The sequence below is a fragment of the Pelodiscus sinensis genome, chromosome 33, assembly GCF_049634645.1.
Source record: "Pelodiscus sinensis isolate JC-2024 chromosome 33, ASM4963464v1, whole genome shotgun sequence".
Classification (NCBI taxonomy): Eukaryota; Metazoa; Chordata; order Testudines; family Trionychidae; genus Pelodiscus; species Pelodiscus sinensis.
Window position 1 is genome coordinate 2,824,876 of NC_134743.1, and position 12,700 is coordinate 2,837,575.

The 12,700-nt window shown below is 53.6% G+C and overlaps 1 protein-coding gene across 1 annotated transcript in view; it reads left to right on the plus strand.

Annotated features, from left to right (window-relative positions):
- The window catches only part of LOC102449031 (scavenger receptor cysteine-rich domain-containing protein DMBT1-like), a 91,151-nt gene that overhangs the window by 47,428 nt on the left and 31,023 nt on the right, over window positions 1-12,700 (plus strand). The window contains exons 14-17 of the mRNA XM_075914361.1: window positions 2,673-2,981; window positions 3,641-3,670; window positions 4,759-5,067; window positions 5,545-5,574. Of these exons, the coding sequence (XP_075770476.1) occupies window positions 2,673-2,981; window positions 3,641-3,670; window positions 4,759-5,067; window positions 5,545-5,574 (678 nt within the window). The remainder of the gene's footprint in view (window positions 1-2,672; window positions 2,982-3,640; window positions 3,671-4,758; window positions 5,068-5,544; window positions 5,575-12,700) is intronic.

A 12,700-nucleotide genomic window follows, 5' to 3' on the forward strand; every position in this document is an offset into this window, starting at 1 on the left:
CCATGGGCTTCTGGCCTGGGACTGCCCTGGTCTCCTGGGTCCCAGCACCTCTCACTGCCGTGTCTGGCCCCAAGTGCTCTGAATTCTGCCCCACCTGGTGCCACCTTCCCACAGGTGCCGTGGGGCTGGGAAGCTTTGGGGTGCGAGGGCCCCTCTCTGCCCCTGATGGTTCCCCCCCTCTCTCCAGCTGCTGGCGTGGGTGTCTCTGTCCCCTCAGGTACGTACGTCTGGCCCTCCAGCACCTGCCCTTTGCTAGGGGCCAGGCCAGGATCCCACCCTGGTGTCACGTCAGGGCCTGAGCAGAGGTGACCACGACCTACTTTGCACAGTCAGGTGTCCGAGCGCAGGTCCCAGCAGGCAGTGGGAGTGAGGGGGCTGCCTGGGTTCAGGCACAGAACCAGAGCAAAGTGGAGCGTGGCTCTAGGAGCGCCCTGTGGGGGGACTCCTCGCCGTGGGGCCGTTCCCCTGGGAAGGTGACATCAGCTTGTTTCTCCAGACCCAGCCCTCTGATTTGTCCTTGTGCTGCTGGGCCCAGCCTGCACTGGGATCTGCCAGACATCCTGTGTTGGAAACAGGGGAGCAGACCCCCAGCTGTTTGACCACCCCCAGCAACACTGAGGGGCGCCAGCTTTCCACTTGCACAAACACCCTCGCTCCCTCTATGGCCCTTCCTGCCGAGTCCTTCTCCCGCCCCCTCTGATGCCCCAGCCCCGCTGTCCCTGCCCCTCTCTCTGTGTCTCACTCTCCCCTCCCTCCCCCCTGTGGCTCTGCTCCATGCAGGAGTAGTGGGGGGGGACGGGAGAGAGGGGGCTTCATTTGCTCCCCTGGCTTCAACAGAATTTCCCAGCTCCTATTGGCCGGACACTGGGGCAGTGCAGGGAGCTTTCCCCTCCCTGCGCAGATTCACAGCAAGGAGCAGCCTGCTCTGTGAAGTGGCTGCAGCTGCTCTACAGTAAGAGTGCTGGCGAGGGGGCCGTGGCTGGATCAGGCACCGTGGTGGCTGGATCTGGTCCAGGAGCCGCCGCTTGTCCAACCTGGGTTAAAGTGAGTGTGTGTGTGTGGGGCGGGAGAGGGTGTTTTCTGTTCCCTGTGTGCACAAGGCTCACTCTGTGATGGGACAAAATACAGGACTATGCAGCACTTTAAAGACTAACAAGATGGTTTATTAGATGATGAGCTTTCGTGGGCCAGACCCACTTCCTCAGATCAAATAGTGGAAGAAAATTGTCACAACCATATATAGAAAAGGATACAGTTAAAAAAATGAACACATATGAAAAGGAGAAATCAAATTTCAGAACAGAAGGGGGATGCGGGGGGGGGGGGGAGGTAGATGTCTGTGAGCTAATGGTATTAGAGTTGATAATTGGGGAAGCTATCTTTGTAATGGGTAAGATACCCAGAGTCTTTGTTGAGACTCACGCGTAGAGTGTCAAATTTTAGCATGAATGATAGTTCAGAGGATTCCCTTTCAAGTGCAGATTTAAAAGGCTTTTGGAGCAGGATGCAGGAAATGAAGTCGTTGAGACAGTGTCCTTCCTGGTTGAAATGGCAAGAAACTGTTTTTTCTTTGTGATCCTGTCTAATGTCTGTTTTGTGGGAATTGATCCTTCGGCGAAGTGTCTGAGACGTTTGTCCAATGTACAAAGCAGACGGACACTTACGGCACATGATAGCATAGATTATATTTCTGGATGCGCAGGAATATGTGTTCTTGATCTTATAACTCACTTGGTTAGGTCCAATAATGGTATCAGCAGAGTGAATATGTGGACAAAGCTAGCAACGAGGTTTTTTGCAAGGGAAGGTACCAGGGTTGGTATTAGTGTGGTATGACCTGTGGTTGTTGGTAAGAATCATCTTGAGGTTAGGTGGTTGTGTATAGGAGACTATGGGTCTGTCTCCCTGAGCCTCTTGGAGTTTAGTGTCCTGTTCCAGTATAGGCTGTAGTTTATTGATAATGTGTTGGACAGGTTTAAGTTGGGGGCTGTAGGTGATGACAAGTGGTGTTCTATTGTTGGTTTTCTTGGGTCTGTCTTGAAGTAGCTGGATAGACCAGTAGTGAGTGTGCCAGTACCAGAGATGATGGGATGTCCGGGGTGTCCAGCTTTATGGATCTTGGGAAGCAGATAGAACAATCCTAAAATTCGACACTCTACGCGTGAGTCTCAACAAAGACTCTGGGTATCTTACCCATTACAAAGATAGCTTCCCCAATTACCACCTCTAATACCATTAGCTCACAGACATCTACCTTCCCCCGCATACCCTTTCTAATCTGAAATTTGATTTCTCCTTTTCATATGTGTTCATTTTTTTTAACTGTATCCTTTGGTACACATGGTTGTGACAATTTTCTTCCACTATTTGATCTGAGGAAGTGGGTCTGGCCCACGAAAGCTCATCATCTAATAAACCATCTTGTTAATCTTTAAAATGCTACATAGTCCTGTGTTTTGTTTCAGCTACACCAGACTAACGTGGCTACATTTCTATCTCTGTGATGGGAGTTAGCTGAGTCCTGTCTCTGTACCTCGGTTTCCCTTCTGTAAAGCAGGAGCACCGGTTATGACCCAATTCCAGGGGTGCAGTTACCGGCTTCTGGCCCTGCAGCCTCTGGGCCCTTCCCCGCAGCCCGGAGTAGGCGTCCCAACAGCTGTTTGCTTTGTCAGATGTGAGGCTGGTGGGGGGCCCCCACAGCTGCGCCGGGCGAGTGGAGGTGCTTGTGGCCGGGCGCTGGGGCACCGTGTGTGACGACGGCTGGGACGAGAAGGACGTGGCCGTGGTGTGCAGGCAGCTGGGCTGTGGGCAGGCTGTGGGAGCGACGAATAGCAGCGTGTTCGGCCCGGGCCCCGAGTCACAACCTGTCCTGCTGACGGACGTGCAGTGCCAGGGGACGGAGGCGGCGCTGGGGACCTGCACTTATGAGGATTCAGGGATCGTCTGTGACCACAAGGAGGATGCGGGGGCTCGTTGCCAGGGTGAGCTCAGATGCAGGGGAGGATTTCTGGGGTGCCAGGTTGGGGGCTGAGCTCTGACTCACTGGCCTTGCTGGGTGAGTGCTGCCCGGTCGGCCCTTGTGGCAGGGAGGGACCCGGCAGGTCCTGAGCTTGGGACAAGCAGGGCCTGGGCGCCGCTTTCTGGACATGGTCAGTGTCCACACAACCCCCCGTGACTGACACCCCCCAGCAGGGCTGGGAGCCAGGGCTCCTGGGTCTGTTCCTGGCTCTGGGAGGGGAGTGGGACTGAGTGGGTTGGGGGCTGGGAGCCAGGGCTCCTGGGGTCTATTCTGGCTCTGGGTGGGTGTCACTACACAGACTCGGGCACCCGTCTTGCCCCAGGTGCTTGGGCTGAGGGCAGTTGATTTTAAACCCCCACCCCCGATCAATGCTGGTGGGATTGTGCCCTGATGGGGCTGCTCTGTGCACCACTTTAAGAGGGGGCAGAGCAGGCCATGGGCTTCTGGCCTGGGACTGCCCCGGTCTCCTGGGTCCCAGCACCTCTCACTGCCGTGTCTGGCCCCAAGTGCTCTGAATTCTGCCCCACCTGGTGCCACCTTCCCACAGGTGCCGTGGGGCTGGGAAGCTTTGGGGTGCGAGGGCCCCTCTCTGCCCCTGATGGTTTCCCCTTCTCTCCCCAGCTTCCGGAGTGGGAGTCTCTGCCCTCTCAGGTACGTACGTCTGGCCCCCCAGCACCTGCCCTTTGCCAGAGCCGAAGCCAGGATCCCACCCTGGTGTCATGGCAGGGCCTGAGCAGAGGTGACCACAACCAGCTTTGCACAGTCAGGTGTCCCAGGGGAGGTCCCAGCAGGCAGTGGGAGTGAGGGGGCTGCCTGGGTTCAAGCACAGAACCAGAGCAAAGTGGAGCGTGGCTCTAGGAGCGCCCGGCGGGGGGACTCCTCGCCGTGGGGCCGTTCCCCTGGGAAGGTGACATCAGCTTGTTCCTCCAGCCCCAGCCGCTCTGGTTTGTCCCTGTGCTGCTGGGCCCAGCCTGCACTGGGAGCTGCCAGACCCCCTGCGCTGGATCCAGGGAAGAGACCCCCAGCTGTTTGCCCACCCCCAGCAACACTGAGGGGCGCCAGCTGTCCACTTGCACAAACACCCTCGCTCCCCATATGGCTTTTCCTGCCCAGTCCTTGCCCCGCCCCCTTTGATGCCCCACCCTTGCTATCCTGGCCCCTCCCTCTGTCTTTCATTCTCCCCCTCCCTCTCCCCTGTGGCTCTGCTCCAGTGCGAGGGGAGTGGAGGAGGACGGGAGAGAGGGGGCTTCATTTGCTCCTCTGGCTACAGCAGAATTTCCCAGCTCCTATTGGCCGGACACTGGGGCAGTGCAGGGAGCTTTCCCCTCCCTGTGCAGATTCACAGCAAGGAGCAGCCTGCTCTGTGAAGTGGCTGCAGCTGCTCTGCAGTAAGAGTGCTGGCGAGGGGGCCGTGGCTGGATCAGGCACCGTGGCGGCTGGATCTGCTCCGCTAGCCGCCTCTTGCCCAACCTGGGTTAAACTGAGTGTGTGTGTGTGTGTGTGTGTGTGTGTGTGGGCGGTTCAGGGGAGGGTGGTTTCTGTTCCCTGTCGGCACAAGGCTGACTCTGTGACTGGGGTTAGCTGAGTCCTGTCTCTGTGCCTCGGTTTCCCTTCTGTAAAGCAGGGGCACTGGTTATGACCCATTTCCAGGGGCGCAGTTACCAGCCTCTGGCCCTGCAGCCTCTGGGCCCTTCCCCGCAGCCCTGAGCGGGCGTCCCAGCTGCTGTTTGCTTTGCCAGATATCAGGCTGGTGGGGGGCCCCCACGGCTGCGCCGGGCGAGTGGAGGTGCTTGTGGCCGGGCGCTGGGGCACCGTGTGTGACGACGACTGGGACGAGAAGGACGTGGCCGTGGTGTGCAGGCAGCTGGGCTGCGGGCAGGCCTTGGAAGTCCTGAGTAGCGGCGTGTTCGGCCCAGGGTCCGAGTCACAGCCTATCCTGCTGACGGACGTGCAGTGCCAGGGGACGGAGGCGGCGCTGGGGACCTGCACATATGAGGATTCAGGGATCGTCTGTGACCACAACGAGGATGCGGGGGCTCGTTGCCAGGGTGAGCCTCTATGGTGGGGAGGATTTCTGGGGTGCCAGGTTGGGGGCTGAGCTCTGACTCGTTGGCCTTGCTGGGTGAGCGCTGCCTGGTCGGCCCTTGTGGCAGGGAGGGACCCGGCAGGTCCTGGGCTTGGGACAAGCAGGGCCTGGGCGCCGCTTTCTGGACATGGTCAGTGTCCACACAACCCCCCGCGACTGACACCCCCCAGCAGGGCCGGGAGCCAGGTCTCCTGGGGTCTGTTCCTGGCTCTGGGTGGGTGTCACTACACAGACTCGGGCACCCGTCTTGCCCCAGGTGCTCGGGCTGATGGCAGTTGATTTTAACCCCCCCGATCAGTGCTGGTGGGGTTGTGCCCTGATGGGGATGCTCTGTGCACCAGTTCAAGAGGGGGCAGAGTAGGCAGGTGCCGTGGGACTGGGAAGCTTTGGGATGGGAGGGCCCCTCTCTGCCCCTGACGATTTCCTATTCTCTCCCCAGCTGCCGGCGTGGGAGTCTCTGCCCCCTCAGGTACGTACGTCTGGCCCCTCGGCCCCTGCCCTTTGCAAGAGCCCAGGCCAGGATCCCACCCTGGTGTCACGGCAGGGCCTGAGTAGAGGTGACCACAACCTGCTTTGCACAGTCAGGTGTCCGAGCGCAGGTCCCAGCAGGCAGTGGGAGTGAGGGGGCTGCCTGGGTTCAAGCACAGAACAGGAGCAAACGAGCGTGGCACTAGGAGCGCCCTGGTCTTTCCCCAGGTGCCAGGGTTCAATGCGCGCGCGCGGACACACACACACACACACACACACACACACACACACACACACACATGTACTGGGCCCCCTTCTACTGTGCCTCTGCCTCTGCTTGCTGAGGGTGTTTGTGTGTGTGTCAGGTACCCACCCTGTATCCTCCTGGGGGGGCTCATAGAACTCGCCTGTTCTCCCCCCCAGGCTGTGCTGAGCCCAGCCCTGCTGTGTCCCCCTGTACAGAGAGAGAGGCTCAGTCTATCCTTGTGGGACTGTGCCCTGATGGGGCTGCTCTGTGCACCAGGGTTAGGAGCTGGGGCCAGCCTGGGCCTCCCCCGTTCTCCTGAGTCCTAGCACCCCTCAGTGCTGTGTCTGGCCTTAAGTGCCAGCCCCAGTGCAGAGCCCCACCTACTGGACAGTTCACAGACCAGGAGACTGTATCTATTTTTGCTAGTCTCTACTGCAGTGGTCCCGAACGCGGTGCCCGTGGGCGCCATGGCGCCCCCGGAGCATTTACGTGCGTCTGCCTTTTGACCAGGGTCGGTCCAAGCCATTCTTGTGCCCTAGGCCTTGGGCACCTGGCGCATGCGCGGCCCCCGCCCCTGCCCGGCTCAGCAGCCCAGAAAGGTTGAGAACCACTGCTCTAATGCCTGCTCTAGGAAGTTATTTTGAAATAACAAGGCAAGCTCCACACAGCAAGCCCATTATTTCAAAGTAACAGGCTTGTTATTTTGAGCTAATAACAACTCGCGAAATTGTTATTTCGAAGTAGCGGTAGTAGGGACACTCAGCTGCTGCTATTTCTAAATAACTACTCCCCAAACTAACTGAAGTGTTGGAGCATAAGCTTTCGTGGGCACGTGGTCTTTGCCCACGAAAGCTTCTGCTCCAACACTTCGGTTAGTCTATAAGGTGCCACAGGACTCCTCGCCGCTTTTGCAGATTCAGACTAACACGGCTACCCCTCTGATACTTACTACTCCCCAGAGTCATTCAAAGTAGTTACTCCCTATTGTGTCCTGGGGCTCTAAGTCAAGGTAGCACGTCCACATCAAGGGAGCCTGCCTTGGACTCATTTCAAGGCTTCCCTGCAGTGTGGACGTGCTATTTTGAAATAAATAACTCCCCAGAGCAGGCCAGGGCTAAGGTGCCATAGGACTATTAGTCATTTTTAAAAATGAAGAAGTTAGTCAAACAGAAATTAAAAGGTTCAGTGCCAAGGGTGAAATCCCTGCAAGCTACCTAGAGACTTTGCAAAGACACCATAATAGAGGCTAAACTGAATGTATACCCCAAATTAAAAAATATAAAAAGAGAACCAAAGAAGTGCCACCATGGCTAAACAATGCTGGGAATGATTAAGAAAGGGATGGACTAGGGACCATGGGCTATAATAGCAGAGAAAAAGGAGGGACAAGGCAGAACTGGGAGGCAAGATCAGAGCAGTATCGTAGATGCCTATATACAAATGCAAGACGTATGGGTAATAAGCATGAAGAACTGGAAGTGCAAATAAATAAATACAAGCATGACATTGTGGGTATCATAGAGACTTGGTGGGATAATACACGATTGGAATATCATATATATAGTAGCCCAGTGTCTGTGCGTCCATAACGCTGACGTACACGGCCACACCCCCTGGCCGTGTACATCAGCACCCCATCCCCCTTCCCCTCGCTTCCTGGCAGTTCGGGCTGCACAGACCCCTGGAAACTCCCCCCGCCAGCTCTGTTTCCCTCTCCCCTTCTTCCGGGCCCCCCCATCCTCCCCTCCAGCCCCCAACCCCTCCAGCTCTGCTTACCAGCCCCCTTCCAGCCAGCCCCGCCCCCTTCCCCTCTCTCCGTGGACCCCAAAGGGCCGCTTGCCGCTGCTTGCTCCCCCGCCGGGGCCCAGCTGAGCACCGCTCACCCGGTGGGACAGGAAGGGGAGCGGGGAGGTGATGTACACAGCCAGGGTGCGGGGCCGTGTACGTTACTGCCCCCCCTTCCTCCTTCCGCCATGGCGCTGAGTGGTGTGCCCCTCAGCCAGGCTGCCATGGGAGAGGGGAAGTGGGGTGGTGACGTACATGGCCCCGCCCCCTGGCTGTGTATGTCACCACCCTGCCCCCTTCCCCTCCCTCCGTGGCGGCTCGGCTGAGTGTTGCGCACTCAGCCGGGCTGCCACGGGGGAGGGGAGGCGGGACAATGATGTACACGGCCGGGGGGCGGGGCTGTCTATGTCACCGCCCCTCGCTCCCCTCACCCATGGCAGCCTGGCTGAGGGGCACACCACTCAGTGCCACGGTGGGAGGAGGAAGGGGGTGCGGTAACGTACATGGCAGCGCAAGGGGCTGTTTGGGCTCCCCCGGGAAGGGAGGGGAAGGGAAGGCGGTGATGTACACGGCCCCGGCCGTGTACGTCACCACCCCGCCCCCCTCCCTCGCGGCAGCCTGGCTGTGCAGGCAGCACTCAGCCAAGCGCCATGGTGGGAGGGAAGGGGAAGGGGGGTGGGGAGAGACGGAGTCACATGCCAAGGTGAGAATGCAGAACTGGTGCCAGGCCCTCACCCCCTGCCTTTCCTCCTGGTCCCTATTTGTTGCCCAAGACTTAAGTACATACGTGCATGTGTGTGTGTCTTGTGGCTCCCATTGGTTGTTGTTCGCTGTTTGCAGCCAAGGGGAGCTGGCCCATGCTGCTTCCTGTGGCTCCCCTTGGCTGCAAACAGCAAACTGGAGCCAATAGGAGCCACAAGGCTCCGTGGCTGCGGAGCCAGAAAGTAACCCTGGAGCGGCCAGTGAGCAGCTTTCTCAACGTGGCTTTGTGAGCCACTTTAGAAACTCTGCCATAGGTGGTCGACGCCTGCTCCTGTCTCCCAGACAGACAGGCTGCGTCCCGGAAAAGGGATGCTAATGTAGCACTTTGGAATAGGCAAATCCGCGGGGGATTTAAATATCCCCCGCGGTATTTGCATTAACATGGCTGCCGCTTTTTTCCGGCTTGGAGATAAGCCGGAGAAAAGCGCCAGTCTAGACGTGATTCTCCGGAAAATAAAGCCTTTTCCGGAGGATCTCCGCTGTGGTTCCTGCTGAGCTTGGCGACAGCTGCCCCCGCTGTCTGGGCTCAGCCAGCAAAGCCAACTGTGTGTGGGGGATGTGAAAACAGGCTCTTTTCTGGCCAGGCCTCATGCGCCTAGCCCAAGTTTACCTTCCCCTCAAACCAAAAATCCTGCACTATGTGACTTAAAATCAGTAAAAACCAGGAGTAAGACACCAGGCAGGTAAAGGTCATACAAAGTTCGCGCCACTCAAGGGCCATCTCACCCCCTCCCCTTCCCTCTCAGCCTGTCACTAGGCAGACTGAATCTGTCAAGCCTATCACAACTAGGCGCGGGAAAGCTCTTGCTCTCTCTATAAAGCAGCTACCCCTTCTGCATGCAGTTGAGGGTTCCCGAACATTTGGAAGGCAGAACACGAGCCAGGTTCTGAGGGCTGATCACCCGAGGACCCCCTCCCGCTCACCGAATCTACCGAATCTTTTGCAGAGCGTGACGAATAACGAATATGCTGTTGTCTCTGTTGTCTCTTGTATGTCTGATAAATGTAAGTATTGCTGTGTAAAGCTAGTTAAAGGTTTGATAAATAATAGTGTTAAGAGTAAGTTAGTTAGAAGTTTGTTAAATAGTATAGTTAGGAGTTTAAATAGAAGTTAAACCTCATAAGTGAAATTAATGTAAATATAACTGATAAAAATCCCTGGGTTATTATTGATAATTACTTAGACTTAGAGAAACCCCAGGGCATCTTCCTCTATTGTATTGCAGTTTGTTTATTGTTACTGTTAATAATTATCTGGCACCCACGCATGTAAAAAGCTGATAAATAAAAAGTTATAGTTAAAAGCATTTTAATAAAAGTTAAAAGATATTCAATACAAGGCTGCCTGTTTCTGCACCTCTCTGGGGCTGGCCACATTCTCGAACCTTCCATTTTACCTCCACATGGTGTCACGAACAGGATGTGGTTCATGTCCTTGGAGATGTGGAAAAGGCACCCAGTCTATGGAAGACTTGTTTCAGCACATTGTCTTCCACCAACTTGAATCAAATCAACACCCCCCAAATTTAGTTCAAAAGCTTAATTTAACTATTGGAACTGGTTCAGAAGCAAAAACCTGGCAGGTCCAGGTAACCACTGAGGGTTTGGGATGTTTGCTACTTGGAACCCCCCATCTGTCCTTCTACCCTGTAAATGAAAGTGAAGGACCGGAGTTAATAAAAACTGGGGGCAATGAAAATAACCCCAACCCACCTGAAAATATTTTGAGCTCCATTGAAAAAATACTAAAGAAAGTAGGGCACCCTTCAAAACCTACTGACTTTAGACCAAAAACCCCTTATGGTACAGCTGGACATAGTATCTTAGTCCATACCCTAGATGAATTGCTAGAAAATAAAAAACAAAAAAAGATAGGTTCTGATAATTACCCACCAGAAAAGGTAATCGGGATGCTGTGGCATGCTTTAAAACAAACTTTGGACAGACAGGGAAGCGCTGAGGCGGCGCTGTGGACTGCAGCCGTAGTGTCAGCCTCAGACCCACAAAACCCTGCTGAGGCGTCAGTGTATAAGGCGACCGTTATGTTAGCCTCAAGCTCATTAGAGAACCCAGAACACCGAAATTATCAGAGTGACTTATCACTCCAAGGAAAACAATTCCCCCCGCCATATCAGTGGGAAGTTGTAACAGAGGCAGATGGCGCAGTACCTTCCGCATCACCCCCAACGGACCCTCCATTTTTAGAAGGCTTACCCATTTCCGTTGTTAAGACAACTTTTGATGCTGTGACTGGGCGGACTAATAGACAGACAGTATTCCGCTCACGCAATAAGACAGAGTTAAAGGAGCTACTTGCTGATACTGAGAGAAAACCTAACGAACCCCCCGTAGCATGGTTAGGGAGATTGGTGCTAGAAAATGGGTCAGAATGGCTTGACAAGGATGAATGTATGTTCTTGTCTAGGTCACCTAATTGGACAAAGGGTACAGGTAACTCATCTCTGGTGTCTACCAATATGGTATACCCACTCTCCGTACCTGGCTTCTGCAGTCTTCTGCTAGGGGGGAAGCCTTACAGCCTTAAGCCTACCCCCAGGCAGTATAAAAACAAAACAGCAACTGATGCATGCTTGTGTGGGCCTTAGCCTTTTAACCTGGGACCCCATTAGGTATCCCTTGGGTTTCACTCAAGCTCAAACACAGCAACCCAATCCAGTCCGGTTTCTTGCAGACCCTAGCCGAGTTCCAATAGGAGCAATGGCTATTGACTCAGCTGTTGAGGCTACAGGGAGTAAAGATCCAGGGCTGCTTATGTGGCTTCGGACCACAGAAGGCAGGCCCATTACTGCCCTTTATCAAGTGATTGATAATGTAGATTTAAAAGAAAAAGCACATGAAAATTTTCCAGTAGAAAAACTTAAAAAACCAAAAAGAAATCTGCCACCAAATCGGACAAGATATGAAAGAGCATTGTTTGGGTTTTTACTAGGACAGGGATTAACAAAAGAAAAAATCCGTAGCTTTAATAAGGAACAGCAGGAAACCATAGCACAAACCTTTGGATGAAAACAATGGGGAAAAAGTGAAAATGACAGTTCCCAGCCAAAAAGCCAGTAAAGGCCAAATGCCATCCGGCTGACACTGATATAGATACCCGACCACACAAAACCTTACTTGTAAAAGAATCCAAGAAACCCATATGCTTTTTATTAGACACGGGGGCACAAATCTCTATTATTACAAAAGATGTCCCCCATACCAAGTTAGGGTCAAAAGTTTGGGTCCAAGGCTTACACCAAGCCCAGCAATCTGAATTGGTGTTAGTTACTGTCCACCACCATGGACATAATTATAAAATAAAAGCCCTGCTTGGAAATAAAAACTTACTAGAAATGCCCGATTTAAAACAGCTGAATCTTAAGGCCACAGTGTTATCAGCACTACCAATCCAAACCTGGTGTCTTCCAACAAGGAAAACTAATAGTCATACAGTGGCTAACGCCATATTAAAATGCATAAGCCACTGGGGCACCCCATATACCATACAATCTGATGGGGGCCCACCATTTATGTCAAAAGAAATAGAACAATTTTGCACAAAACATTCAATCCATCACCATTTACATCTTAAATATCACCCTGAAAGCAATGAGGTTATAGAAAGGAAAATAGGAACTCTGAAACAAGCACTCCGATTAAAAAATCCTAATCCAGATTACAAAGGGTGGCATCTTCATTTAGACGCTGCATTGATTGGTGTTAATAAATTTTGCTCCAGATGGCCAGAGCTTAAACCAAAGAATCCAACACCATGGCAGCCTAAGTTTATGCCTAAGGAAAAAGTTTGGATCACAGAACCCAATGACCATGATACTAAAAATCCCGAACCTGCTAAAATTACTCAAATTGGACAGTATCCCAATACTTACTGGATACAACCAAGTTCTGGTCCAGAAATGTTAGCCCATCATAATTGGCTTTGCAAACGTGACTAACCGTGACCGAGTCGCAATCTGTTTTCTTTTTAGGGCACAGAAGAACATTCCTTCCTTGAAGATTGGTTACGTGCCTATGCAGTCCAAGGAAAAGTTATGGAATGCTTAGCACGCACCTTACCTGTAACCTCTGTACTTACCCCTCCATTCTTGATTCGACCAATATACCTTAATTTTACAACCCATTCCAATTATGAGGATTGGAACAGTGATTCATACCTCATTCACCGAGCCCCAACTTTAACAAGTTTGGAACTAACCCCTTTTCCTGAAACTAACAAAACTAATTGTCCCCGGTTCCCATGTTTTGAGTTTTTAGGGGTCCCTACCCACAACCAGTCACATCCTGTAGGCTCCCTTATTTTAGTAGGGAATCA